Here is a 27,340-nt window from a genome sequence, read left to right as displayed (position 1 = left end):
GAGGACTTGTGGCACCTTAGAGACTAACCAATTTATCTGAGCATGAGTTTTCGTGAGCTACAGCTCACTTCATCGGATGCATACTGTGGAAATTGCAGAAAACATTATATACACAGAGACCATGAAACAATACCTCCTCCCACCCCACTCTCCTGCTGGTAATAGCTTATCTAAAGTGATCATCAAGTTGGGCCATTTCCAGCACATATCAAGGTTTTCTCACCCTCCGCCCCCCCACAGACAAACTCACTCTCTGTCTGTGGGGGGGACGGAGGGTGAGAAAACCTGGATTTGTGCTGGAAATGGCCCAACTTGATGATCACTTTAGATCACTTTACTAAGGCTACTTAACATCAAACAAGTACACAGCCAATATTCGTAACTTTGAATACAAAAATGATACATGCATTCAAATAGGATGAATATATTCCGTAGATCATAACCTTTGCAGAGATGTAACATGGCATATGTAACAAAACATATGCCAGTTATTTCATATTTACATGCCTAAGCATATTTCCATAAAGCCTTATGGGGGGCACCGTCACACTGGTGCCGTGACTTGACCTTGCCAGAGGCCTAAGAGGGCAGCAGAGAGAAGTATTTCACATAAGCCATGTACCCCTGAGCGCCTTCCCTATGCAGAGGGGTCTATGTCTGCTGCAAGCCACTCGCGGGGGCGGCAGCCCAGGGAACCAGCCCCTCACTTTTCTCACCGTGGAGCCCAGGACCCCCCCCGAGCAGCGGCCCGGCGGCCCCAGAGCAGCGGCCCGGCGGCCCCAGCAGCAGCCAGCCTGCCCGCCCCCCCCCGAGCAGCGGCCCGGCGGCCCCAGGACCCCCCCCAGAGCAGCGCCCCCCCAGGACCCGCCGCCCCACGGGACCAGGCCTCTCCGCCTTGCCCCGCCCCCGGGAGCTGCCAACTCTGACTGGGCGACAGAACCTTTACTCCCCGCGGAGGCCGGCCCGCCCGCCCGCCCGCGGCCCGGGAGCCCGCCTTTCTCCTCACAGCGCCTCCCCCGCGGCCGGCTCGCCCGGCTCGGGGCCCGTCGGCGGCAGCCCGCCGCCTCCGGCCCCTCCGCAGGCCACGCCCCTCACGCCGCGGACGCTGCTCGCGCAGGGTGTCCACGTCACCCGTTCACGTGCGGTCGCTCCATGTCGTCACCGCGTCGGCGCAGCCCCTACCTGGGCCCGAGAGCCAGGAGCCAGGCGCGCAGCCAAGGAGCCGCCCGGCCGGGCTGAGCGGGGCCGCGGCCAGCGGGTGGCCAGGTACCAGGCGGAGCAGCGGGCGGGGGCGCCGGGCGCGCGCGGCGCGAGGTGGGCTCCCGGCGGGCCCGCGCGGCAGAGGCGTCGGGCGCGCGCTCAACGTCCGTGTCGCGGGGGACCCGGCCGCGTCTGAGCCGCTCCCTCGCTCCGCAGGCGGCGCCCGGCGCGGAGCGCGATGGCCCCGCGGCTGCAGCTGGAGAAGGCGGCCTGGCGCTGGACCGAGACCGTGCCGCCCGAGGAGGTGACGCAGGAGCACATCGAGGCGGCCTATCGCGTCGGGCTGGAGCCTTGCCAGCGCGGCGTGTGCAGGTACCGCCCCCCCCGCCCGCCCGCCCGGGGCAGGCCCGCCCCGCCCCGCCGCGGCCGCGCTCTCCCGGCTGCGGGCCAGGGCCCCCCCGGCCGGCGGGGGCTGGCCCGGCTGCGATGGCGGGCTCGGCGCGGGGCTGGCCCGTCCCCGGCGGCGCCCACGTGACCCCGCCGGCGGCCCCTCGCCGAGCCCGGGCCGAGCCCGGAGCCCGCTCGCCCCCCTGGCTGTAGCGGCCGTAGAGCGAAGCAAAGCCCTGGGCACCTGAGACTTCCAGGTTGGCACCGTTCCGGTAACGGTCAGTGTCTTGCCAGGCTTCGGGCTTTGTGCCTGGTGGGAACCAACCTGTTCCGACTTCAGGTGGATTTGCCAGACCGGCAGAACAGCTGCTTCTGTCTCCGCCAGGGAGGGGTTTTTGTGTACAGAAATTTCTTTGAAAACTCGTACCCCAGTAGTAAATGCCCTTAGGAAGAAATACGCCATTAATGCACCCAGTCTGCTTTAAGTATGTTAAAATACCCGCCTGCCCCCAATGGGCTATAGGTGCCTGCTGAACAAGTGACAACATCAAGCCCTTTCCACCGTCTCCGACTTCTCACCATGTTATGTGTGGGTGAGCGAGTTGAAGTTGTACATAGCTGGACGAGGTATAGGAGCACTGTCAAGAGCAATCAGGCAGAATCGCTGTGAGCTGTAAATTGCCTTTGTAAAACCAAATAAAAATGCCCTTTGTGGAGAAAGTGGTATTTCTGCTCATTTCAACAACTAAAACGAGGATTTTGTTTGGGTGAGTTGTACTGAGATTAACACTAACCAGTACCTCCAAGCCTGTTCCGTAAAAACCAGAACCTGTTGGTCATAAATTAAAGAGCACATACCATTACTAAAGAAAACTTCTCAAGTTACTTCTGAGTGTTCTTTATTCTGTTTGCTGTTGCCCTTTGTTTTGCAAATAAAAATAATTTGGTTCACCTTGTCTGCTGCCTGTTTATGCACTAATTACAAATGGCAAGCGTATTGTCTATAATTTAGTGTTTTCATAACTGTTTTTGTAGAAGAAACTGCAGAGGAAACCCAAACTGTTTGGTTGGGATTGGTGAACATGTTTGGCTAGGAGAAATTGATGAAAATAGCTTTCACAACATTGATGACCCAAACTCTGAACGGAGGAAAAAGGTAAAAGAAACTTTTTTTTGTCATTCAGACTGTAGCTCCAGTTTTGCAAATGCTTTCTACTTATGTGAGGAAAGTTTATGTATCTGCTTACGTGTTTGTAGGTTAAGGGCCTATATAGAAGAACCCTCTTCTTCAAAGAATACCATATTGACTGGATTCCCATTACTGGGTTTTAGCTCCCGAGTATGATTCTGGAATTCCCTTAGCATTCAAAGATTTGAGGCACTAGTTGTTCATTTCCCATCTGAGACCAGCTCTGAATGCCTCAGTGCATTCAGTTTCATTTCCTTGATGAGCAGAATGCAGTGAATTTTCTACATTCTAACAATAAGAGGCATCCAAAGAAATCACCAGAAGAGAATTAGAAGTTCAAAATGTTACGTGCTTCCCTCCAGAGTTAAGAAACAGGACAGGGAAGTGTGTTAGTATAATTAGAGTCAGATGATATCTGCAGATAAGCAGAATTACAGATGTACAGTTGTCTATTTAATGACACCATGTTGATTGGACACGTGCTGTTGGAGACTAAGAAGCTTGAAGGAAAACTCCAGAAATCTGTAGAGTCTCAGCACCAATAACTAGTTACAAACTCAGCTAAAAGCAGTAGTGTAGAAAGAGCCTAATTGACACTCAGTTTTATCAATCTGCTCCTTTTAAATAGGAATTAATTCATATCATGTTTTCTGCTAGAACGCCTTTGTAGGCCTAACGAACCTTGGAGCCACATGCTACGTGAACACTTTCTTGCAGATGTGGTTTCTTAACTTGGAACTTCGGCAAGCGCTTTACTTGTGTCCAAGCACCTGCAGTGAATATGTAACTGGTGAAGGCATCCCAAAAGACAGAGGTTAGTGGAAGGTCAAAGCATCTCCTAAGCCTGTGTCTTGTTATAAGCAAAAGTTGCTTTAATTATCTGAGCAAAGAGAGAAGTTTAATGTATTTGAATGAGCTACTCTGAAATTTTGTGAACCTGATGGTGTGAAGTCATTTTCTGCTTTATAAAGTGAAACATGGTAAACCATATTAAGTGACTAGAGAGGGAAAAATTAGAAGAAATATTAATTCTCATGTTTCAGGACATTATTTTACCGCTAGATGACTGGGAATAGGAAGAAGATTCCACCCATAGGCATATTTCATGCGAGAACTTCAATCCCACATAAGGAAATTATGTAGAAAAATCTGGCATTGGCCACTATTGGTGCTAGAATTATGTACTAGATAGATTGTTCACACTAGATTAGACCAGTGGCCCATGTTCTTTGTTTAGCGTGCTATAGGTGTGCTTTGCAGTTAATGTGGCTTAACGGTACGCTGCTTTCTGTTTTACACCATGGAATATTGCATTGTAATATCTATTTTACCATGCTGCGTAAAAGTACTATTGCAGCTGGTATTTCACACCAGATAAAATAAATTTTTGGCCATTTTTGGTGAGGTGTTATTTTTAGCCCATCACTTCATTTGTTGGAGGAGGTACTCAGAAGATAGGGTATTTTGAAAGCAACAAAATATTGTGGAAAACCTCAAGTGTACAACATAACAGAATTTAATATTAACTAATAGCCTTAGGCCTTCTCCCCCTACTGAACGTTGGCTGTGGAAAAGGCAGTGCAGTCTAAAATGGGAAAATCTGTCTTCTTTAGAACTGTGATTTTTCTGATTCTTAATTTTAACCACTTTAGAGCTCATGACGATTTATAATCTGAGCTGTAAACAAGAACAGCTTGTTTCTGGCCATCAAGATGTGTATTTAAAAAAGTTTCTTTCATTGACTAACAAAAAGTAAATTATTCTACTTGGAACGACTTCAATTTTCTCTTGTATTGTTTTGAGAAAAACAGTAACTTGCTGATCACTAACTTGGGCATTTTTTTTTCCAATAGATTATGAACCCCAGACAATTTGTGAACATCTTCAGTATTTGTTTGCTTTGTTACAGAACAGTAATAGACGATATATTGATCCCTCCGGGTTTGTTAAAGCACTAGGTTTGGATACAGGACAACAACAGGTAGTCTTGAGGTTTTTATATTTGATGAACTTTCCTTTTGAACAAATTGGGCATGGTGGAACGTTTATCCTGTAACAGAGCATAAAAGCCTGTTGACTGGATTGTCAATAGGTGTAAATTGGCATTGTTTGGTAGATTTCATTGTAGCTGTGCTGATTTACACCTTGAGGAGCCGGCCTTAGATTTAAAATGAAAAAACTGATTAAAATCATACTGTCTTGCTTGCTTGTGCTTTTACTTTTCTGTTGCTTGACTAGAACTATCATGTAAACAGAAGTAACTTGTAATTGTGTGTTGAGACACTGCAAAGCAGTGTCATTGTGGGTCTCAGAGGTATGAGAAACCCTGGAGCCACACTTGGGTGATTGTTTTTTCCTAGAGGTCATCTAATGCATCTGAGGATGCTGAGGGAGTTGGCTGATATGATTGCAGAGCCATTGGCCATTATGTTTGAAAACTCGTGGTGATCTGGGGGGTCCCAGATGATTGGAAAAAGGCAAATATAGTGCCCATCTTTATAAAGGGGAAGAAGGAGAATCCGGGGAACTAAAGCCTCACCTCAGTCCCTGGAAAAATCATGGAGCAGGTCATCGAGCAATCCATTTTGAAGCACTTGGAGAGGAAGGTGATCAGGAACAGTCAGCATGGATTCACCAAGGGCAAGTCAGCCTAACCAACCTGATTGCCTTCTATGATGAGATAACTGGGTCTTTGGATATGGGGAAAGTGGTGGACTTATCTTGACTTCAGCGAAGCTTTTGATACAGTCTCCCACAGTATTCTTGCCAGCAAGTTAAAGTAGTATGGCTTGGATGAATGGACTGTAAGGTGGATAGAAAGCTGGCTAGATTGTCAGGCTCAATGGGTAGCGATCAATAGCTCGATGTCTAGTTGGCAGCTGGTATCAAGTGGAGTGCTCCAGGAATCTGTCCTGGGGCCAGTTTTGTACAAAATCTTCATTAATGATCTGGATAATGGGATGGATTGCATCCTCAGCAAGTTCGCGTTTGACACTAAACTGGGGGAGAGGTAGATATGCTGGAGGGTAGGGATGGGATACAGAGGGACCTAGACAAATTAGAGGACTGGGCCAAAAGATATTCTGATGCGGTTCAACAAGGACAAGTGCAGAGTCCTGCACTTAGGACGGAAGAATTCCATGCCCTGCTACAGGCTGGGGACCAACTGGCTAAGCGGCAGTTTTGCAGAAAAGGACCTAGGGGTTACAGTGGATGAGAAGCTGGATATGAGTCAAAAGTGTGCCCTTGTTGCCAAGAAGGCTAACAGCATATTGAGCTGTATTAGTAGGAGCATTGCCAGGAGATCAAGGGAAGTGATTACTTCCTTCTATTCGGCACGGGTGAGGCCACACCTGGAGTATTGCATCCAGTTTGGTCCCCCCCCACTACAGAAGGGATGTGGACAAATTGGAGAGAGTCCAGCGGAGGGCAACAAAAATGATCAGGCGATTGGGGCATATGACTTATGAGGAGAGGCTGAGGGAACTGGGCTTATTTAGTCTGCAGAAGAGAAGCGTGAGGGGGGATTTGATAGCAGCTTTCAACTACCTGAAGGGGGGGTTCCAGAGAGGATGGAGCTCAGCTGTTCTGGTGGTGGCAGATAACAGAACAAGGAGTAATGGTCTCAGGTTGCAGTGTGGGAGGTCTAGGTTGGATATTTCACGAGGAGGGTGGTGAAGCACTGGGATGGGTTCCCTAGGGAGGTGATGGAATCTCCATTCTTCGAGGTTTTTAAGGCTTGGTTTGACAAAGCCCTGGCTGGGATGATTTAGTTGTGGTTGGATTATAATGATTATATGAAGTGGAAATCCATCAACCTCATCAAAAAACTCTGAGATACAGACAGACCTCACCTTCCTCTCCAAGTACAAACAGATGGACATCATACCAGATGGACTGAAGGTAAAAAAAAAAAAAAAAAAAAATCCATTGCAATTGACATACTTCACTGACTGTGGAGAGAGATTGTGCCACACGCTCTCAGAGAAACTGAGGAACCCCCTGATCAGCATCCTGTACAGCAGACAGGAGAAGATCAAGAATGAGCTCTCAAAACTGAAGACTCTCATTCAAAACCAACCTTCCACATAAACTGCCATGTGGGTGGACTTTACAAAAATGAGACAAGCCATTTACAATGCACACTTCACTTCTCTACAGAGGAAAAAGGACAGTAAACTATCTAAACTCCTACGTGCCACAGGGGGCTACAACAGTGGTACCCTTAACCCACCCAACCATATTGTTAATCTGTCCAACCACACATTTAGCCTGGCAGAAGAGACTGTCCTATCTCGGGGACTCTCTGCCCCACCATCCCCATGAACATGATACAGTTCTGCGATGATCTGGAAGCCTACTTTTGACGTCTCCGACTCAAGGAACATTTTCAGTGCACTGACCCACAGGAACCTTCCTACCAACACTAAGACAAGAAGAATTCTGCATGGGCTCCTCTTGATGGTCGAAACAACAGACTGTGGACTTCTACAAAGAGTGCATCCGCAGATGTACACAGGTTGAAATTGTAAATAAACAGCATCACTTGCCCAGTAACCTCAGCCGTACAGAACACAATACAATCCACAGCCTCAAAAACAATTCTGACATTATAATCAAAGGGACTGACAAAGGAGGTGTTGTAGTCATAATGAACAGGTCGGATTATGAACAGGAGGCTGCCAGGCTCCAATACCACATTCTACACGCCACTATCCTGTGACCCCACTGAGGAGTACCAAAAGAAACTACACCATCTGCTCATGAAACTCCCTGCTATGGCACGGGAACAAGTCTACATGGACACACCCCCAGAGCGCTGACCGGGGTATTCTATCTGCGTCCAGGGTTTCCAGGTTTAAGATCCATAAACCTGGAAACCCTGGACGCCCCATCATCTCAGGCATCAGCACTCTTACAGCAGGATTATCTGGCTATTTAGACTCTCTCCTCAGACCCTATGCTACCAGCATTCCTAGTTATCTTCAAGACACCACCAACTTCCTGAGGCAACTACAATGTGTTGGTGATCTTCCTGAAAACACCATCCTGGCCACCATGTATGTAGAAGCTCTTTACACCAATATTCCACACAAGGATGGGCTACAGGCTGTCAGGAACGGTATCCCTGATGAGGCCACAGCACACATGATGGCTGAGCTTTGTGACTTTGTCCTCACCCACAACCATTTCAGATTTGGGGACAATTTGTGCCTTGAAGTCAGCGGCACTGCCATGGGTACCCGCATGGCCCCACAGTATGCCAACATTCTTGTGTCTGACTTAGAACAACGCTTCCCCAGCTCTCGTCCCCTAGTGCCCCTCCTCTAGATGCGCTGCATTGATGACATCTTCATCATATGGACCCACAGGAAGGAGGCCCTTGAAAAATTCTACCTGGATTTCAACCATTTCCACCCCAACATCAACAGCGGCCTGGACCAGTCCACACAAGAGATCCACTTCCTGGACACTATAGTGCAAATAAGTGATGGTCACATAAACACCACCCTTACTGGAAACCTACTGACTGCTATACTTACCTGCATACCTCCAGTTTCCATTCAGGACACATCACACGATCCATTGTCTACAGACAAGCCCTAAGATACAACCGAATTTGCTCCAGTCCCTCAGACGGAGACAAACACCTACAAGATCTTTATCAAGCATTCTTACAACTACAATACCACTATAGGGAAGCGAGGAAACAGACTGACAGAGCAAGACGGGTACCCCGAAATCACCTACTATACGACAGGCCCAACAACGAAAACAACAGACCACCACTGACCATAACATACAGCCCCCAGCTAAAACCTGATCATCAATGATCTACAACCTATCCTGGAAAACAATCCCTCACTCTCACAGACCTTGGGAGGCAGGCCAGTGCTCGCTTACAGACAGCCCCCCAACCCGAAGCAAATACTCACCAGCAACTACACACCACATCACAGAAACACTAACCCAGGAAGCAATCCGTGTAGCAAACCTTGTTGCCTACTCTGTCCCCATATCTACTCTAGCGACACCATCAGAGGACCCAACCACATGAGCCACACCATCAGGGGCTCATTCACCTGCACGTCTACTAATGTGATATATGCCATCATGTGCCAGCAATGCCCCTCTGCCATGTGCATTGGTCAAACCAGACAGTCCCTAAGTAAAAGAATAAATGGACACAAATTGGACATCAGGAATGGTAACATACAGAAGCCAGTAGGAGAACACTTTGGTCTCCCTGGACATTCTACAACAGATTTAAAAGTAGCCATACTTCAGAAACAGACTTCAAAGAGAAACTGCAGAGCTACAATTCATTTGCAAATTTAACACCCTTAATTTGGGCTTGAATAGGGACTGGGAGTGGCTGGCTCACTACAAAAGCAACTTTCCCTCTCTTGGTATTGACACATCCCCATCAGGGATTGGGAGTGGACCACATCCAGCCCGATTGAATTGGCCCTGTCAACACTGGTTCTCCACTTGTGAGGTTACTCCCTTCTCTTCATGTGTCACTATAATAATGCCTGCATCTGTAATTTTCACTCCGTGCATCTGAAGAAGTGGGTTTTTTACCCACGAAAGCTTATGCCCAAATAAATTTGTTAGTCCTTAAGGTGCCACCAGACTCCTCGTTGTTTTTGTGGATACAGACTAACACAGCTACCCCTCTGATACTTGACTTCTTATTTATTTTCTCCACGCCAGTCAAGACTTTATAGACCTCCATCATATCCCCTCTTACTCGTCTCTTTTCTAAGCTGAAAAGTCGCAGTCTTTTTAATCTCTCCTCACACAGAAGCTGTTCCATGTCCTTAGCAAAGGATACTCCATTCCCTAACAAAGAAAGATGAATACGCTTTAAACTACTGTGTGCCGTTTTTACAACATAAGCAGTGCTCTGAAAAAGCCTGTCAGTCAAATATTTGTTTCAGTATTCTTGTGGGGAAAAAATTGGCTCACAATGTGGAGTTATAAAGTGAGAATAATGGGATTTATACCATAAATGAGCCACTCCTGTTGTTCAGTCACACATTGCAGTCCAGAAATCAAACACTTCTTAGCTACCAGCACTGTACCAATTTCATTCATGCTGTTATTTTCATGCTAGGTGTCTTACATTCCCTTTAGTCAAGTTCAATTTTTTCTTAGCCCTCTTAACTTGTATTTTTCTATTCATCATGCTCTTTAGTACGCTTCCATGTAATTTGGTATGTGGGTCTCCATCACGGACATAATTCAGTAAATTAGAGAGGTAGGTTCTGACTCCACTTTTGAGTTGCAATGTATTACCAAGTATTGCTGTTTTGTTCTAGGATGCCCAGGAATTTTCAAAGCTATTCATGTCACTACTAGAGGATACTTTGTCTAAACAAAAAAATCCAGATGTACGGAACATTGTTCAAAAGCAGTTTTGCGGAGAGTATGCATATGTCACTGTGTAAGTAGTTGCTTTAATTCTCTAGTGGTGCTTTCTTGCTCAGTGTGTTTGCCTATTCTTCTGGTCACCTTCCTACAAATATTGAAGACTTTTTTTTTTGGTGAGGGAGAGGAGGGCATGAGTGGGAAGGAGCCATTCTTTTTTAATCTTTAGCAGAAGGGAAGGTGACTTTTGTTAAATTATTTTTAAACTAGAAAATGTTTTCAGTGTGTTTTAAAATCTTGAGTTTCTTAAAAATAAGACTGTGTGTATAATTTTTAACATTCTACAGTTTATCTATTTTTCTGTAATTCATCCTTTAGTAAAGGAAAGTAACTCACAAATAAATAGCCACCTGAATTATTTAATTATGTGGATTAATTCCCCATATCTAGAACATGTGGTATTATGGTGCCCCAATGCTTGTTTTGTTTCCCAGTAGTGGAATTGTAAATTATGTTTGAAACATAGCAGAAAGATCAGTTGTAGTCGGGCATTTCTTTACTTCCTGCTGGACGCTCTCTTCTCTCTGTACGAGGTCCTCTTCTGTGACCCATGCAATCTTGGAAACAGAGTGTTGGAGATAATTTAATCCATTCTCTCCTGGTTTAACAATCAGAGGAAGAACTTCAGCAGTAAAGTTTTCTGGTGGTTAAATGACTGACACTTTAAGACATGTACTGATCTATTTTAATTTATTTTTAATTCTAGCTGTAACCAGTGTGGCAGGGAGTCTAAACTCATATCGAAATTTTATGAACTGGAGTTAAATATCCAAGGGCACAAACAGTTGACAGACTGTATCACAGAATTTCTTAAGGTACCAATTCCTATGGAATCCTACTGTTTCTGTAGCACCCACAAAGCATTAGTCTCCTTGCCTGTTGAGAGGGTGTTTAAGTTTTTCCCCTTTTGTTCAAGAAGTGCTTTAATTTTCAACATGGTATCACAGTTAGTGGTCAGAGCTTTGAATCTACTCAGCGGGGTGACGAGTAACAATTCGAGTTTTCTATCCTAAATGTGGGCCCAGTCCTGTACTCCTAATTCAAATAAAACTTTTAATGAGGTCAGAGAACAAGGAGTGTGGTAATGGTAAAATAATGGCAACTAAAGAGAGACATCTTTCTGAAAATATTCCATCTAAAATTACTAGAACTGAAAGATTAGAAAGTATTTCTCCGTTTGTTTGCTTTTTCGTTCGTAGCACTCTGTGTATGGTCGCTTCCCTGGTTTGTCAACTGCAGAGCTTTTTAAAAACTAAAATATTGGCAGGTGGCTCTGGAGAAGCAGCCTCAGCACCTACGTCTGCTTTTAATGCATATTTAAAATTTGACTAGAACTCAGGTTCAGGGTGTTTAAGGCTTGAGTTGTGAAAGTCATTAAAAATATTAAGTGCAAAGTTAATTATAAGTTTTTAGTCTTTTGCTCTGTAATTAGTCCAATAGTTTGGTGAAGCAGGGTGACTTGCTTGACCAACATGTTGCTTTGCTTGTGAAAGGCCTTCTACAATAAAAAGCAAACAACTACATATCTGCAAATCTAAGAGATGCATTAGGAGGCTACCACACCCCAAGACTACCATATCTCCACCTTGCAACAGTGAACTTGGGCTTGAAGGTTTGCCTTACAATTAAAAGGCAAGCCTCCTTGCTTACATTTGGCCCTTGCTGATCGACATTGGAGTTAATTTGGCTCAGCATGGGGGAAGGGATCCATCTACATGGGTCTCATTGCATGTTCGTTGCTCAGATATGGCTTTCTATTTGTTCTGGCCGTACAGCCATGGCGCACTACCTATGTGACCTCATTACAATAGAATTTTCCACCATCTTTCTGGTAGAAGCCAAGTTTGCACGTCTCTCTGTACTGTGGAGGGCAATTTTGATAATCTGCCCGATACTGCAACTGGGGTTTATGTCTTCCAGACTGAACTCAGGTGGTTTCCTAAGACTGACAGCTGCCTGTTAATAACTATGATAACTTTACCGGGTGGTGAACCCAGAGCTTTCAGTATCTTCCATGCTGTCTTGTACTATCACTGCAAAGTATTTTGGAATACAGCTTGAATGATATAGTTAGAATTCTCACATTTTAACTTGGTATCTATATATAGTTTTGAATCTCAGGCTAGAGCAGGGATCTCAAACTCACATCACCAGGAAGGCCACATGAGGACTAGTACATTGACCCGAGGGCCGCATCACTGACACCCCCCACCCCCTCCCTGCCCCTATTCCAACCCCTTCCCCAAATCCCGGCCTCTTCTCCGTCTCCTCCCCTGACTGGGCGGCTCCCCGCTCCTCTCCCCTCCCTCCTGGAAAACCCTAAGCACTGCCAAACAGCTGCTTTGGCTGTGGGAAGCGCTGGAGGTAGGCAGAGGAGTGGGGAAGCGGCGCACTGGGGGGGGACGGGGATGGCGGGTGAGGGGAGTTTGGCTGCCACAGGAAATAACTTGGGGGGGCGGGGGGAGGGGAGAGCACCACGGGGAGCTTGGTGGGCCGCAGCAAATAACTCTGCTGAGCATAGAATTAATGTTGCACTCTGTTACATGTACTGATGACCTTCCTCTTTTTCTTGGTCAGGAAGAAAAGTTAGAAGGGGACAATCGTTACTTTTGTGAAACTTGTCAGAGTAAACAAAATGCAACAAGGAAGATCAGGCTGCTTAGTCTTCCATGTACACTCAACTTGCAGCTGATGCGTTTTGTGTTTGACAGGTAAGTGACCTAACCTGTATGTGTTGTAAACCTAGGAAGGATATCGGTCACTCAGAAATGCTTGTAGTTACTTTCTCTGCTTTGGTTTTTACTTCATACAACTTGGTTCTATTCAGCAAGTCTGAATTGAGTTAAATGATATGAATTTGAGCATTTGTGCACTTAATTTTTTGTTTCAGAATAGCAGCCGTGTTAGTCTGTATCCGCAAAAAGAAAAGGAGTACTAGTGGCACCTTAGAGACTAACCAATTTATTTGAGCACAAGCTTTCGTGAGCTACAGCTTACTTCATCGGATGTATTCAGTGTGAAGTTCATTTAACTATCCAGTAGTCTCATCTGTTAAATACAGTAATGATTTGCAAATTAAAATTTTAGATTAAGTATGCAAAAAGATGTTTACTTTCCTTGCTGCATTGAATACTTGTACATGAAAGTCTTGTAATTTGTTTTTGAATAGACAAACTGGCCATAAGAAAAAGTTGAATACTTACATTGGCTTTTCTGAATTGCTTGATATGGAACCTTTTATGGAACAAAAAGGTGAGTTATACATGAAGTATTAATGGACTAATTGTACGAATACAGCCATTAGCTGCCAAGATCTTGCCTGAACCTGTCCTCTAACTGAAAACAACTAAAACAGTTGTGCTAATAAATAAGTCATTTCTGGCTATTAACCTTTTTATTTAAAATGGAAGCTTAAGCATGTTTGTCCTCATTTGATAAACCAGCAGTTGAGTTTAGGTACTTTAACAAAAATTCCTAAATTTCAAACTGTTTGGAGCTCTGGCTACCAGATTTGTGAGTTAAGAATGTATACATCACAACGTGTGTGCTACTGCTCTCTTTGGGAAATAATAGGGAAAAAAATTATGCTGTGTTGTGTATACGTCTTGTATAAAGTAAGTCTTGGTACAGTTCTTAAAAGAACTTTTTTGCTGCTTGTGTTCTTTGTATTTTCTGGTGGATTAAAAAACTGCCTGTTCTCTTTCAGATGGTGTCTATATATATGAACTTAGTGCAGTTCTTATACACAGGGGAGTGAGTGCATACTCTGGTCACTACATTGCTCATGTGAAAGACCCTCAGACTGGTGAATGGTACAAGTTTAATGATGAAGACATAGAAAAGATGGAGGGGAAGAAATTGCAACTGGGGATTGAGGAAGATCTAGGTAAAACCTTTAAGTTGTGAGTGCCCTTTTAAAATAACTTTTCACCAGAAACATGGAGGCTAAATCAATTGCCCTGATACATGTATTGAGTGATTTGCAGTCATAACTTTTTAACATTTTTTTAAGGGTAACTAATGAAATTGCAACTTGATTAGTTGCAGCCAATTTTTAACCCTCTCCCCAACCCCATCTGATTGTTGAATGTCTTACGGGCCTGGTGATGACTGACTTTACTTCAGTTCTCTTATAGATTGTAATATGGCAAGTAGTGTGCATATCTACCTAGACAACCATTTTTTAAAGAAATCATTAACTTGCGTATTGGTAAAATGTGTGCAAAGCTGTTTCTTCCCAACCCAGCACACAGAATGAGGCTTTGTTATTAGAGAGCAAGATTATTTTTAGTTACCTTTTGTATATTTACTTCCACTGAGGAGGTTGTTCATCTTTTTGAAGGGGAACTGAAAAGTTTTCATAAATCTCAAAACCAAAACATTTTTGGAGCAAAAACTACATAACAATATTTTTATCTTTTATATCACTTCTTTTCCTCTTCTTCCCGCCCCCTTCCCCTGCCAACCCCCCCCCTCACCCCCCCCCCAATATCTGTTTACATTGGCATTGTTGGTCTTGACTTCCCTGAGTTTGCTGAAGAGCTTCAGCTTGCTCTGCTTGCAGCTCATGTGAAGGAGCTATTGAGTTCTAAACTAACAGTCCGAGTGCCTGGATCTGCAAATTCCTATGCGAGTAACTTCAGTGAGTCAATGCTCAGTACTTCTCAGGATGGGTTTGTAGACTTGGGCAGAGTACTGCAAGAGGCATTTAAGAATCCTGATTCTAGTGCTTTAACAAAAGCAGGGAAGTGTAAGACCAGATTTTTCTCATATAAAAAGCAAGCAGAAAAATTCCTTTTTCAAGGAGTTGAGGCTATGCTTGTACAAAGGGAAGTTTTTTTGGCTGACTTAAAAGGCCCTCAGTTTTCTGACAGAGCACCATAAATATGGCCTTTAGTATTTTTTAAATCTATTTTTTACCTGATCCATCATTTGTTGTATAAGGTTCTTCTGGGGAACCCTGAGAACACCAAACATGCTCAGACCTCCCCTGCCTTCCTCTCTCTCTCCCCGCCACCCCCCGACTTCCTCCATGCACACACCTATCTGATGTCTCTTAGTTTTCAGCTTTGCTGCTTGTTGTTGGTAAAGTTAGTGGTGAAGAGCATGTATGTGAACTCCCACTAGACCTGTGATTTTTGTCATGCTTAGTGCATGAGTGATGAAATTGACCCTCATGAAGCTGATTATACACAGTGCTGTCAAATCCCAAAACACAGAAAAATGGTTTTCTTTTATCTTTGTTCTGTTAGCCTCATGGGTTACTCCTTGGTTTACTTGTAACAGTAGGTTAAAACATTCAGATCACAAACAATATTAACAAAAAGAAAAGGAGTACTTGTGGTACCTTAGAGACTAACCAATTTATTTGAGCATAAGCTTTCGTGAGCTACAGCTCACTTCATCGGATGCTCACGAAAGCTTATGCTCAAATAAATTGGTTAGTCTCTAAGGTGCCACAAGTACCCCTTTTCTTTTTGCGAATACAGACTAACACGGCTGTTACTCTGAAACCAAACAGTATTAAGCCAGGGTCCCACAAAGTCTCATGCATATGCGTAACGTTAAGCACAGATGTAGTCCCACTGAAGTCAGTAGGACTACTCGGGGTCTTAAAGTTAAGTATGTTGATTAATATTTGTGGTTTTGGAGCTTTTATGTGCAAAGAGTTATAAATACAAACTTTGTTCAGTGTGTGTTAGTGATTTTCCCAGCTCCTCCCAAGCCCTGAGTTCAGGGTTCTTTCTCCTGTAAGAGCAGATACCATCCCAAACGTATATAGCTGTGGAAGGAGTTCTGCTTCAGGTACTGGAGATCTGCTTATCTGCTGCAGGGAAACACTCTTGAACTCTGGCCCTGCATGGGGGGCAGACTTGCAAATAAGTGTGGATCGTTATGCTGGAGGGCTAAGTGTTTGTGGACCCTATCATTGTAGTACTGGAGTTTCCCAAGAAATAACAATATATGCCTACAGTATTTTCTTTGTGTTGTATTAAAGGTTTGATAATCAGGTTTTTCCTTTTTTTTTTAAACTTTGTTTTTAAAATTGCAAATATATATGCATATTTTTGTAAACTTCATTTTTCTGACAGGCTGGAGATTAAGATAGAATTACAGGTTGAGAAATATTGGTTGGTATTATATGGCCACATTTTTTCCATCTCTTAAAGGTGGAAGTTGGAACCAGCCACTCTGGAATAACTCTTTATTTCCTGCACTACACTTTGATATTTATAGGTGTCATGTAGTGGGAAAGGACATGTTTCTGTTATGTGCATAAAACAATGTTTAAATTCTCTGCAACACAATCTAAGTAAGCATTAGACAGTGTTATTTGGTATAAGGAAATCTGCATTGATAAGACTGTGTACACAATATGCAGGACAAACTGTCCGTATTACGTTGGAGAAAAGTTCTGGCGAGGTTGGAGGTAGTGTGTATGTGTTAGGGAAGAATTGAAATGAGATATGTGATATTCCCCATTAAAGTAGAATAAATATGTTGGAATGCATGTTTATTATTTTTTGACTTCTGTACCTCAGCAGAGCCTTCTAAATCTCAAACTCGTAAACCCAAGTGTGGGAAAGGAACTCACTGCTCTCGAAATGCTTACATGTTGGTGTACCGACTGCAAACACGGGAAAAATCTCTAACAGCAGAAGTCCCAAGTAAGTGAACTTGGACTTTTCAAACCTATTCCTGTCAGATATAGCGAGGCCTCGTAAGTCTGTTTGGGTCAGTTCCAGAGGGAAATCAGCACTTCCTCTTAAATACTTTTTGCAGCACTGAGTCCAGTAAAATAAAAGCTTATCTTAAACGATCCAACAATTATTCCAGCAATAAGCACTCACTCCATAGTGCACTGGTAATTATAACTAATACACTTATTGCGTAGTGTACCAGTCACTCCTGGTCCTGATACGTGCATCAGCAGTGGCTTGTTTCTATTTGACTTGCTAAATATATACATAACTTTTTTAAAGAATTAAGTTTTGCAATGTATTCTTCCACTATGAAAAATAGTTCCTAGGAAAGTGGAAAAAATACAAGCAAAAAGGCCATACATACCTTTTTATCTATATATTTAATATACACCTCTACCCCGATATAACGTGGTCCTCAGGAGACAAAAAAATCTCACAGCGTTATAGATGAGACCTCCCCGAACTTGCTTTGGCCCCCCTTTTCCTTGTTCCCTGACCACCTCCTCCAGAGACCCCCATTCCAAATCACCCCCAGGACCCCACCCTCTACCCAACCCCGCTGTCCCCTGAGTGCTCCGACCCCTATCCACACCTCCCGCCCCCTAACAGGCACTCACCAGCAGCGGCAGGAAGCGGAGCAACGCAGCCGCGGTGCTCAGCTTCCCACCGCTGGTGAGTGCAGGGAGGTTGGGGGAAAAGACGCCCTCTGCACTCAATGGCGGCAGGAAGTGGAGCAACGCGGCCCCAGCCCGCTCCGCTTCCCTTGCCCCAGCTGTGTTTGGGGAGGGGGGGGTTGGGGAAAGGTCCTGCACTCACCTGCGGCGGGAAGCAGAGCACCGCGGCTGGTAGCTAGCGGAGTGGGGTGGGCTGGGGCCGGGCTGCTCCACTTCCGCCGCTGCTGGTGAGGGTGTGGGGGGGAAATCCCTTCCCCCAAGCCCCCTTCCCTGAGCGACACAGCTGGGGCCGGGGCGAGGGAAGCGGAGTGGGCTGCTCCCGGCCCCCCGCTCATCCCTCAGGCTGCTCTGGGATTGCAGGGCCCCCAAAAGTGCCCCCCCATAGCTCCTGCCTCCCAGACCTGGGGGTGGGGGGAGCCCCCGACCGCCCCCAAGACCCTCTGCCCCTTATCGAACCCCTCGGCCCCAGCCCGGCCCAGCACCCTTAACGCGTTGCTCAGAGCAGTGTATTGGAGCTTTACCGTATTGTATGTGAACGCACCTTATATCTGGGTAGAGGTGTATTTGTGTTGTAGTTCTTAACCTTTTGTCTTCCACCCCTATTGTGCTCTTCCTTTCCCCCTCTAAAAGCCTTTCAGCAGCAGTTTGTGGCCCATCAGCCAGTCTTCTCTCATCTTCTTTTAAAAAATAATTTAGAATACTGGCAAGTTACCCCCCAGTTAGCTTTTTCACTAAAAACAGTGGAGTGTCTGAAAAGATATCGCATTGCAGTTCAAATAACAGTTTGACTCTGTGTATGAAGGAGAGTACGTTTAAAATTTCATGCCCATAACAGCTCAGTGTCCTTGTCCCATCAATGTTACGACCTGAACTCTTGTAACAAAACAGTTGTGAGGCTTTATCATGTGTGTCGAAGTAGACCCAGTTGTTGACTGCTGAGTCTGTGCATGTCGTCACAAAATGCTCAGCTGGCCAGTCAAAGTGGCTTTGAATAATTAATGCCCACAGCCAGATTCTCATTTTAATTTTTAAACTAATTATGTCTTAAATGTAAGCATAAAGCTAAATAATGATGGCTATAAGATGTCAGTGGTGTATATACTGTAATGAGGGTGGGCAGTCCTGATGTTTGACAGTGGCTCAGTTTTCTTGTTTCTGTCAGAATGGCCTGCTGTGCCTCGCAAGTACTAGTTACTTCTCTTAGTGTGAACAAAGGGCATAAGAAATGTAAGAATGCAGGCCATTCAGGGATTTTTCATTTAAGTATTCATGGCCTATCTTAGCGCTTTCGGGAGGTGGGAATCCAATTGGCAAGTGGATTTAATAATAATACCTAACAAAGCACTATATATGAATAGTAATTAATCTTTGTGGGGCACTAAGCATGGAGGTGTTACTCCTGTTTTTGGGGAGGGGGGGAGTAAGGTGATGGAGTGAATTGACTTGCCCGTGGCCACACAGCAAGTCCTACTGATAGCAGGAATACAGTTTGGGTCACCTGAGTCATGGCTTCTTGCCCTAGCTAGCATGCCATGCTAGCTTGCTAAGTTAACTGTAAAAGTGAAAGGGTCAGCCTGAATGTATTGAACTAAATTCACTGTCCCAGAAACAAATAATTTTTTTAGCATTAAGGTTAAAATTAAGAACATTCTATGAGATTTGCGTAGCACCTGTCATGATGGTATCTAAATGAAAAATACATCTGAGTTCACGTTTCCCAAACAGCTTAGTTAAAAAATTCTAAATGTAGAAGAAAATTTCACAGGAAATATTTTGCACCTTCTTTATACCATTACTGTAAGTATGTAGGTGTTCTTCTGTCTTTCCCCTTTGTCCTCTTTTCACTATTAATTGACTGCTACATCTGTTTTGTGTTAAGCCTATTATTGCACACCCTCACTTATTTTTCCTCCCTTTCCTTCCCCTTTTATGTGTGAATTCCCGTCATTCCCACATTTTCCATCTTTTCTTCTGAAGTATCCTATTTTATTTCACTGGTGACACTAAAACTTAGTCATACTCCCCTTTCACTTGAATCAGCAGCCTTTCAGTTTCCCTGCCTGTTGCCTTTAATCCACAGGCGTTCTTAAGAGTTTTCTGTGCTTATCACGGAACCATGTAAAAACCTGGATCACGAAGATTTTATACGTGCCCCCAAATCCTTGTTGCTGGCCTCTCTGGTAGGTGGCATTAAGGATTCTGGTGTGCTACTGGGACTGAAGACCCAGGTTTTCTGCATCTCAGTAGGAAGAACCATTGCTCCAAAGAAATAGAGAGGAACAGCTAGGGGACCTGTGGCTTGCTGTGATGAGTGGGAGGCAAGGAAATGAAACCAGGGGCCTCAAAGAGTAGTAGGGACATCCCTGAAACAGCCTGGTGGGCTCATGGTCTGCAGCCCTTCACCATTACAGCTGTACAAAAACTGTTGCTACTTTTTTCCTTAGTGGGATTAACATCCGATGAAGTGAGCTGTAGCTCACGAAAGCTTGTGCTCAAATAAATTGGTTAGTCTCTAAGGTGCCACAAGTCCTCCTTTTCTTTTTGTGAATACAGACTAACACGGCTGCTACTCTGAAACATATTATAGTACATTATTGGTAATCCTTTCAAACATGCAAAAAGTATTTGTCATGCATCAAAGGTTTATATTCTAAAACACTGCAGGTATCATGTCCTCCAGAGTAAATTTTGTTGGGCAGTATTAAATCATTTGCATCCCATGTCTCCTTTACATTGAATTACCCATATGGGCACAAATACTGAAATGTAAATATTGGAGAGAAGGACTATCCAGGCACTTGACTTTTAGAAAGACTCTGTATTTCATTATTTGTGTGAGGAAACCTTTAAGCTGGGGGTTGTCATCATTGGATATTACTGCTCACTGGGAAAACTGGCATAATTGACTTTAATTTTGGCCATCTTTTTGTTTTTAAGACCGAGTAGGGTTAGTGGTAGCTAGTACTTCTGTTTTCTTTCTTTCTCCATAGCTTTTCTGCAGGAGCTAGTCGAACGTGATAACTGCAAGTTTGAAGAGTGGTGTAACGAAATGGCAGATATGCGTAAACAAAGCGTGGTCAGAGGCAAAATCAAACATGAAGAGGTGAAGGAGCTCTACCAAAGGTTGCCTGCTGAAGCTGGTCTGTAAGATATTCTGGTAGTATTTTGTAGTAGACCATTGTTAAGATTAGTACTCTTTGTAAATAAATCACTAAATTAATCCTATTTCCCTTTTATGTATAACTTCATATAGTGGGTGTTACTCCCCTTTTCCTCATAGCCTTTTGTGTTCTGGTGTTTGTGGTACCTATTGCAAGACTTTGGGCGGTAGAGAAGGACACTGACATCCACTCATTCTCTACCTCACTCAGACTTCCTGCTTCTATCGATTTTAAAGTAACTAAACAAGATTTGGAAGGTTTGAGTTTGCAAACATTAGTTTAAATTTGCAGGTGTTTAATTTTCTGTAGGAGCCTTTCCCCAAAAGTTCATCCTTTTTTCCTTCAGATATGCTGTTTGTTTCCAGATCATTAGTGCCACATTAATATATGCTAGCACATGAGTCCTTGATCAGAGCATATCATTAGAAGCTTTTAGGTGGGGGAAAAACCAATAGCCTTAGGAGAGAAGGCGAACTGTGTGTTGACCAACACTTAGACTGCAGTAGAGGCTGCATGATCATTGTTGCTTTTTCCCTTAACGCTTTCTGCCACAACCTACTTTCTTTTTCTTTCTTCATGGTGTCAAGCATCGGGGTAGCCGTGTTCGTCTGTATCTACAAAAACAGCAAGGAGTCCGGTGGCACCTTAAAGACTAACAGATTTATTTGGGCATAAGCTTTCGTGGGTAAAAAAACAGTTCTTCGGGTGCCTGCATCTGTAATTTTCACTCCAGGCATTATATACTGACACATGAAGAGAAGCTAGTTACCTGACAAGTGGAATCATAGAATATCAGGGTTGGAAGGGACCTCAGGAGGTCATCTAGTCCAACCCCATGCTCAAAGCAGGACCAATCCACAATTAAATCATCCCAGCCAGAGCTTTGTCAAGCCTGACCTTAGAGAACCAGTGTTGACAGGGCCAGTTCGATCAGGGTGGATGTGGTCCACTCCCAATAACTGAGGAGGAGGTGTCAGTTCCAAGAGAGGCAAAGCTGCTTTTGTAGTGAGCCAGCCACTCCCAGTCCCTATTCAAGCCCAAATTAAGGGTGTTAAATTTGCAAATGAATTGTAGCTCTGCAGTTTCTCTTTGAAGTCTGTTTCTGAAGTATGGCTACTTTTAAATCTGTTGTAGAATGTCCAGGGAGACCAAAGTGTTCTCCTACTGGCTTCTGTATGTTACCATTCCTGATGTCCAATTTGTGTCCATTTATTCTTTTACTTAGGGACTGTCTGGTTTGACCAATGCACATGGCAGAGGGGCATTGCTGGCACATGATGGCATATATCACATTAGTAGACGTGCAGGTGAATGAGCCCCTGATGGTGTGGCTCATGTGGTTGGGTCCTCTGATGGTGTCGCTAGAGTAGATATGGGGACAGAGTAGGCAACAAGGTTTGCTACACGGATTGCTTCCTGGGTTAGTGTTTCTGTGATGTGGTGTGTAGTTGCTGGTGAGTATTTGCTTCGGGTTGGGGGGCTGTCTGTAAGCGAGCACTGGCCTGCCTCCCAAGGTCTGTGAGAGTGAGGGATTGTTTTCCAGGATAGGTTGTAGATCATTGATGATCAGGTTTTAGCTGGGGGCTGTATGTTATGGTCAGTGGTGGTCTGTTGTTTTCGTTGTTGGGCCTGTCGTATAGTAGGTGATTTCGGGGTACCCGTCTTGCTCTGTCAGTCTGTTTCCTCGCTTCCCTATAGTGGTATTGTAGTTGTAAGAATGCTTGATAAAGATCTTGTAGGTGTTTGTCTCCGTCTGAGGGACTGGAGCAAATTCGGTTGTATCTTAGGGCTTGTCTGTAGACAATGGATCGTGTGATGTGTCCAGAATGGAAGCTGGAGGCATGTAGGTAAGTATAGCAGTCAGTAGGTTTCCGGTATAGGGTGGTGTTTAACATACAGAAGCCAGTAGGAGAACACTTCAGTCTTCCTGGACATTCTATAACAGATTTAAATTAGCTATACTTGAACAAAAAATCTTCAGAAACAGACTTCAAAGAGAAACTGCAGAACTAAAATTCATTTGCAAATTTAACACCATAAATTTGGGCTTGAATAGGGACTGGGAGTGGCTGGCTAATTACAAAAGCAACTTTGCCACTCCTGGAATTGACACCTCCTCAGTTATTGGGAGTGGACTACATCCACCCTGATCGAATTGGCCCTGTCAACACTGGTTCTCCACTTGTCAGGCAACTCCCTTCTCCATGTGTCAGTATATAATGCCTGCATCTGTAATTTTCACTCCATGCATCTGAAGAACTGGTTTTTTTACCCATGAAAATGGGTAAAATGCCCAAATAAATCTGTTAGTCTTTAAGGTGCCACCAGGCTCCTTGTTGTTTTTTTCTTTCTTGTTTTTCCTGTTCCTCATTATAACTGCCACCGGTGCCGTCTCCCCCGTCTTCCTCTTTCTTGATTTACTCCCTCACCATCAATGATGCCCTTGTCAGTCACCCTCCTGTACTTTTTCCTTGTACCACCATACATCCATTTTCTGCTGCCCTGTGAACAGCTCAGCTCCCTGTTGATTGGTAGCACTGAGAAGGAAGTAACTTAGGTAATCCTGCATATCCAGCTCACTTGCATGCTTTGGTGCTGTTGATCCAAGTGAATCAGCAGGTAATAGGTCACACATTCACTCAACCTTTTGCCAGAAAGGCATTAATTTAATTCTTACAGACACTTAGGAACTCCATGTAGGCAAGCTTTTATCTACAAAAATTCCATGTTGGGGTGGCCAAAATGCGGGGTTTTGGTTTGCAAGAAAATGTTTGTATTTTGGAATGGAAACAGATTTTACTAAAATTTCTTACAAACTGAAATCACCCTCAACATTTCATTTAATAAAAACACTGAAATAGGGTGTTCCGGAATACAAATATGGGAAATTTACATTCTTGTGAGTTTACCCCAGGGGCGGCCAACCTGTGGCTCCAGAGCCACATGAGGCTCTTCAGAAGTTTTAATCTGCGGCTCCTTGTATAGGCGCCGGCTCCGAGGCTGGAGCTACAGGCACCAACTTCCCAATATGCTGGGGGGTGCTCGCTGCTCAACCCCTGGCTCCGCAACAGGCCCTGCCCCCACTCCACCCCTTCCCACCCCCTCCCTTGAGCCTGCCATGCCCTAGCTCCTCCCCCTTTCCCCCTCCCCCTCCTCCTGCATGCCACAAAACAGCTGATTGGGGGGTTTGGGGAGGGAAGGGGAGGCACTGATCGGTGGGGCTGCCGTTGGGCGGGAGGCACTGGGAGTGGGGGGAGCTTATGGTGGGCTGCTGACATATTACTGTGGCTCTTTGTCAATGTACATTGGTAAATTCTGGCTCCTCTTCAGGCTCAGGTTGGCCATTCCTGGTTTAGCCATTGCCACCACTGCATAGTCAACGTGAAACTGACAAGAATATCAGTTTCAGCCTGGGCTCCAAAGGCTGCTGCCACAGAGAAGGGAAGTTAGCAAACCCAAGAGTCCTAGCCCCAGCTGGGGCTCCCAGTGCTACTGCTTCAGAATGGGGAGCCTAGCAGCCCTGAGAGCCATTGTAATGGATTCAGCAAAACATTTCACTTCCGTTAATTGGCATTTTCTGATGAAACTAAATTGCATCAGAAAATTTCTAACCAGCTCTCTCCCAGGAGTCACTCTGTCCAGAGCTTTGTGTGTCCCATGAATAAGTTGTCACTGACTGATTCTTCACTCCTTTCCACTTTTTACTTACTGCCTTTTACACATTTTTTAAATACTAGAAGTTTGATTTATTCCTTTCTCTCCTCAGTTTTCCATGGGGTGAGGGTACAGACAAGTGCTGTGGTTACTTTATATAGACAGTATTTCTCCAAAATACACGCCTCCTAGAAACTTTTTCAGTAGTTTTCAATTAAGATTGTAACTCCTTTTTATAAAAAGAGCAAGTAGACTGTTGTGATATTTCAGTTTAGTTCATAAAATACTTTGGCCAAATTTTTCAGACTTGGATGCCCAAAATTTAGCACTTGATTCCAAATTAAGGCACCTAAATACAAGGCCTGACTTTTCTTTCTGCGGTATTGAGCACCAGCAACTTTAGGTCAGTGGGAGCTGCATCTAGAGCTCGGCACCTCTAAATATCCAGTCACTTCTGTTCAGATTCTTAATTTACAAACTTGGATACTTAAAGTTATCTCATTTATGCTTAAAACTAATGAAGACCTGTGGTGTGAAAGCAGGTGTTCACACCAGATTCCCCACTGTTGGGTCCATGTTCTGAATGTATTTTTGAAGTACCATTGATAAATCAAGGATATGGGGCATGATCTTCACAGATATGGGTCACTTTTGGAGAACAAGAATTACAAGTAACTTTCTGTCACTTTAGCTTTCTAAACATAATTAGAATAGTTTGTTATTGATATATGGACATTTATATAAGGAGTAAATGTCACTGTGACAGGTTTCCAGACAGTGCACTCTCATGCTGCTTTCCTTTTGGAAGTCAAGGTGGTGGTCTGAGTTTCTCCTTCAGTTGCATGAATTGGGATTTTGTTTTGTCCCAAGTTGTCACATTAAAAATGGTTTAACTAAATCCTCCAGAGATTGTGGCCACGTTTTATGTAAAGTAAATACAATATAGCAATAGTGAAGCTTACACTTTTTCAGATAAACCATATTTATGTAGTATCATTGCCTGAAATGTAGAAGCTGCTGATATGTGCTGAGGAACAGTTTGAGTTCCAAGATTATGGGGAAACAGAATCCAGCTTCTCATAGTCACTTTATAAATGGATCTAGCAGGGAAATTTCAGAAGTGTAGTTGATGCATCAGCCAGGTGGATTTAATTTCCTGATCTCTCCCTCCCTCTCTCTCTTCATCCCCCCCCCCCCCCGTTAATTTTCCAATATTCTTTTAGAAATGCCAGTGATTATCTTTTCAATATCGACTAGATTTGGTGTGCAGAAGTAAATCTGCTTTGTTCCCACAATCAACACATGTTGCTCAGTATATAATTAAATCTATCTTGGAACCCAAAGATGATTGTCACTAATGGAAAATAAGAAAAAGCATTGTTTGAGATCAGCTTTTTGCCACTGTTGCATTTCATAGCAATTTGTTAATTACATTTCCAGTTGCTTTTTCTGTAAAATTCCTGGTTTTAATAGTATAGCCAAGTTGTTTTGGGTTGCATGTGTCATCAGTGTGACTTTGTATCAAGATATTTGACTCAAGTATTTTATATAAAGTCATTCATTCCTTCTAGTGTCTGTGCTGGTATGTCTCAGATCCCCCAGAAATTGCACCTATGTATTTTGTAAATGTATAGAAAAGCATTTCTTGTTTAACAAACAAAACAGAAATTGCTACAATCTTAAATTGTTAGTATTGTGAAATTTTGAGTCAGCTTCTCCTTCAGTATAAGTTGTTTTTTTTTTTAATTTGGGGTCTGCGTGCTTTTTCTGAATGCTAATTTTTGACCAATAGCCTAGACTTAAAAAAAAAAATTTTTTTTTGCTTCGTATTTTCATAGTTTCCTCCTTACAGCCAAATCTTGCATCATTACTGAGATATCCTGTTGCTCTTAAGTCTATTTTGATGGTTTGTTGTCTACTTGGACAGCATGGATCAAGCATTCAAATATCAAAAATATTTTTCCACGCAAAATGCAGAAATTGAGCATTATTGTAAATCTGATAGATGAAGCAAATTTGGTGAAGTAGTTCCCATTTGTTGTTTAATTTGTATTACTGTAGCACCTAGGAGCCCTAGTTATGGTCCAGGCCCCCATTGTGCTGGGTGTTGAACAGACACAGAACACAAAGATAGTCCCTTGTCTCAAGACTTTACAATCTAATCTAAAGAAATAGCACTCTGCCTGCCTGATGCTGTAAAAAGCAACCTGTAAATCCAGGTTAACTTGATTGATACTGTTGATATCTTACAATATTTAACAAAAACTTGTTCTGGGGAAGATGTATCATCAGAAGTTTGATGTCAGAGCTGTTCAGAAGAGTGACAGGTTCGGTGCTTCAACAGTAACATGGACATACAAGGCTCTGTTTTGGAAGCAACGCTACATCAACAATCTGCATTTGAAAAATTGGCAGCATATTACATGCAAGCTTCCATTCGTCTATTATATAGGCAGTAGACAAACTTTTATTCACTGTAGTTCTAGTTAGGGTTAATTGCTAACATTTATCATCTAGATTCCCCTCTTTTTTTAATGTACTTTAAGCACATAGGGGTTTGTGTGATGTTTCAAGACAGAGATCTAGTTCTTTATAAAATTGTATCCTGTCCTCTTATGACTATCCTAGTTAATGTATCTAGCAGTGTGTAGCTGTGTCAGTCCCAGGATATTAAGAGAGACAAGGTGGGTGACACTCGGAGTGCCTTTCCCAGGCCTGAAGAAGAGCTCTCTCTCACCTTGAAAACTTGTCTCTCTCACTAACGGAAGTTGGTCCAATAAGAGATTACCTCACCCACCTTGTCACTAATAGTTAATATATATCAGACACACTAACCCTTATTACACTCCTACATTATTACTTTAAACTTCTAATTTACATACTTACCTCATCATTAAGGAAAACAGACTTCTGAATGGAGCATTTAACTACATTGCA

At 43.7% G+C, this 27,340-nt stretch overlaps 1 protein-coding gene across 2 annotated transcripts in view; it reads left to right on the top strand.

Moving 5' to 3' along the window:
• Nucleotides 1–1,401: 1,401 nt before the first annotated feature.
• Nucleotides 1,402–27,340, top strand: part of USP48 (ubiquitin specific peptidase 48) — a 54,299-nt gene continuing 28,360 nt past the window's right edge. The window contains exons 1-11 of one of the 2 annotated variants that reach the window (XM_074975287.1): nt 1,402–1,572; nt 2,623–2,743; nt 3,434–3,590; nt 4,630–4,757; nt 10,102–10,226; nt 10,917–11,025; nt 12,788–12,921; nt 13,380–13,462; nt 13,917–14,096; nt 16,756–16,878; nt 20,579–20,728. In XM_074975287.1, coding sequence (XP_074831388.1) covers nt 1,439–1,572; nt 2,623–2,743; nt 3,434–3,590; nt 4,630–4,757; nt 10,102–10,226; nt 10,917–11,025; nt 12,788–12,921; nt 13,380–13,462; nt 13,917–14,096; nt 16,756–16,878; nt 20,579–20,728 — 1,444 coding nt within the window. In that variant the 5' untranslated portion in view covers nt 1,402–1,438. Of the gene's footprint in view, nt 1,573–2,622; nt 2,744–3,433; nt 3,591–4,629; nt 4,758–10,101; nt 10,227–10,916; nt 11,026–12,787; nt 12,922–13,379; nt 13,463–13,916; nt 14,097–16,752; nt 16,879–20,578; nt 20,729–27,340 lie in introns of both variants that reach the window. The other variant, XM_074975286.1, reaches the window with a different exon arrangement.

Source organism: Natator depressus, chromosome 18, assembly GCF_965152275.1.
Source record: "Natator depressus isolate rNatDep1 chromosome 18, rNatDep2.hap1, whole genome shotgun sequence".
NCBI lineage: Eukaryota > Metazoa > Chordata > Testudines > Cheloniidae > Natator > Natator depressus.
The sequence above is the reverse complement of the archived record's forward strand: the minus strand, read 5'-3'. Positions and strand labels throughout refer to the sequence as shown.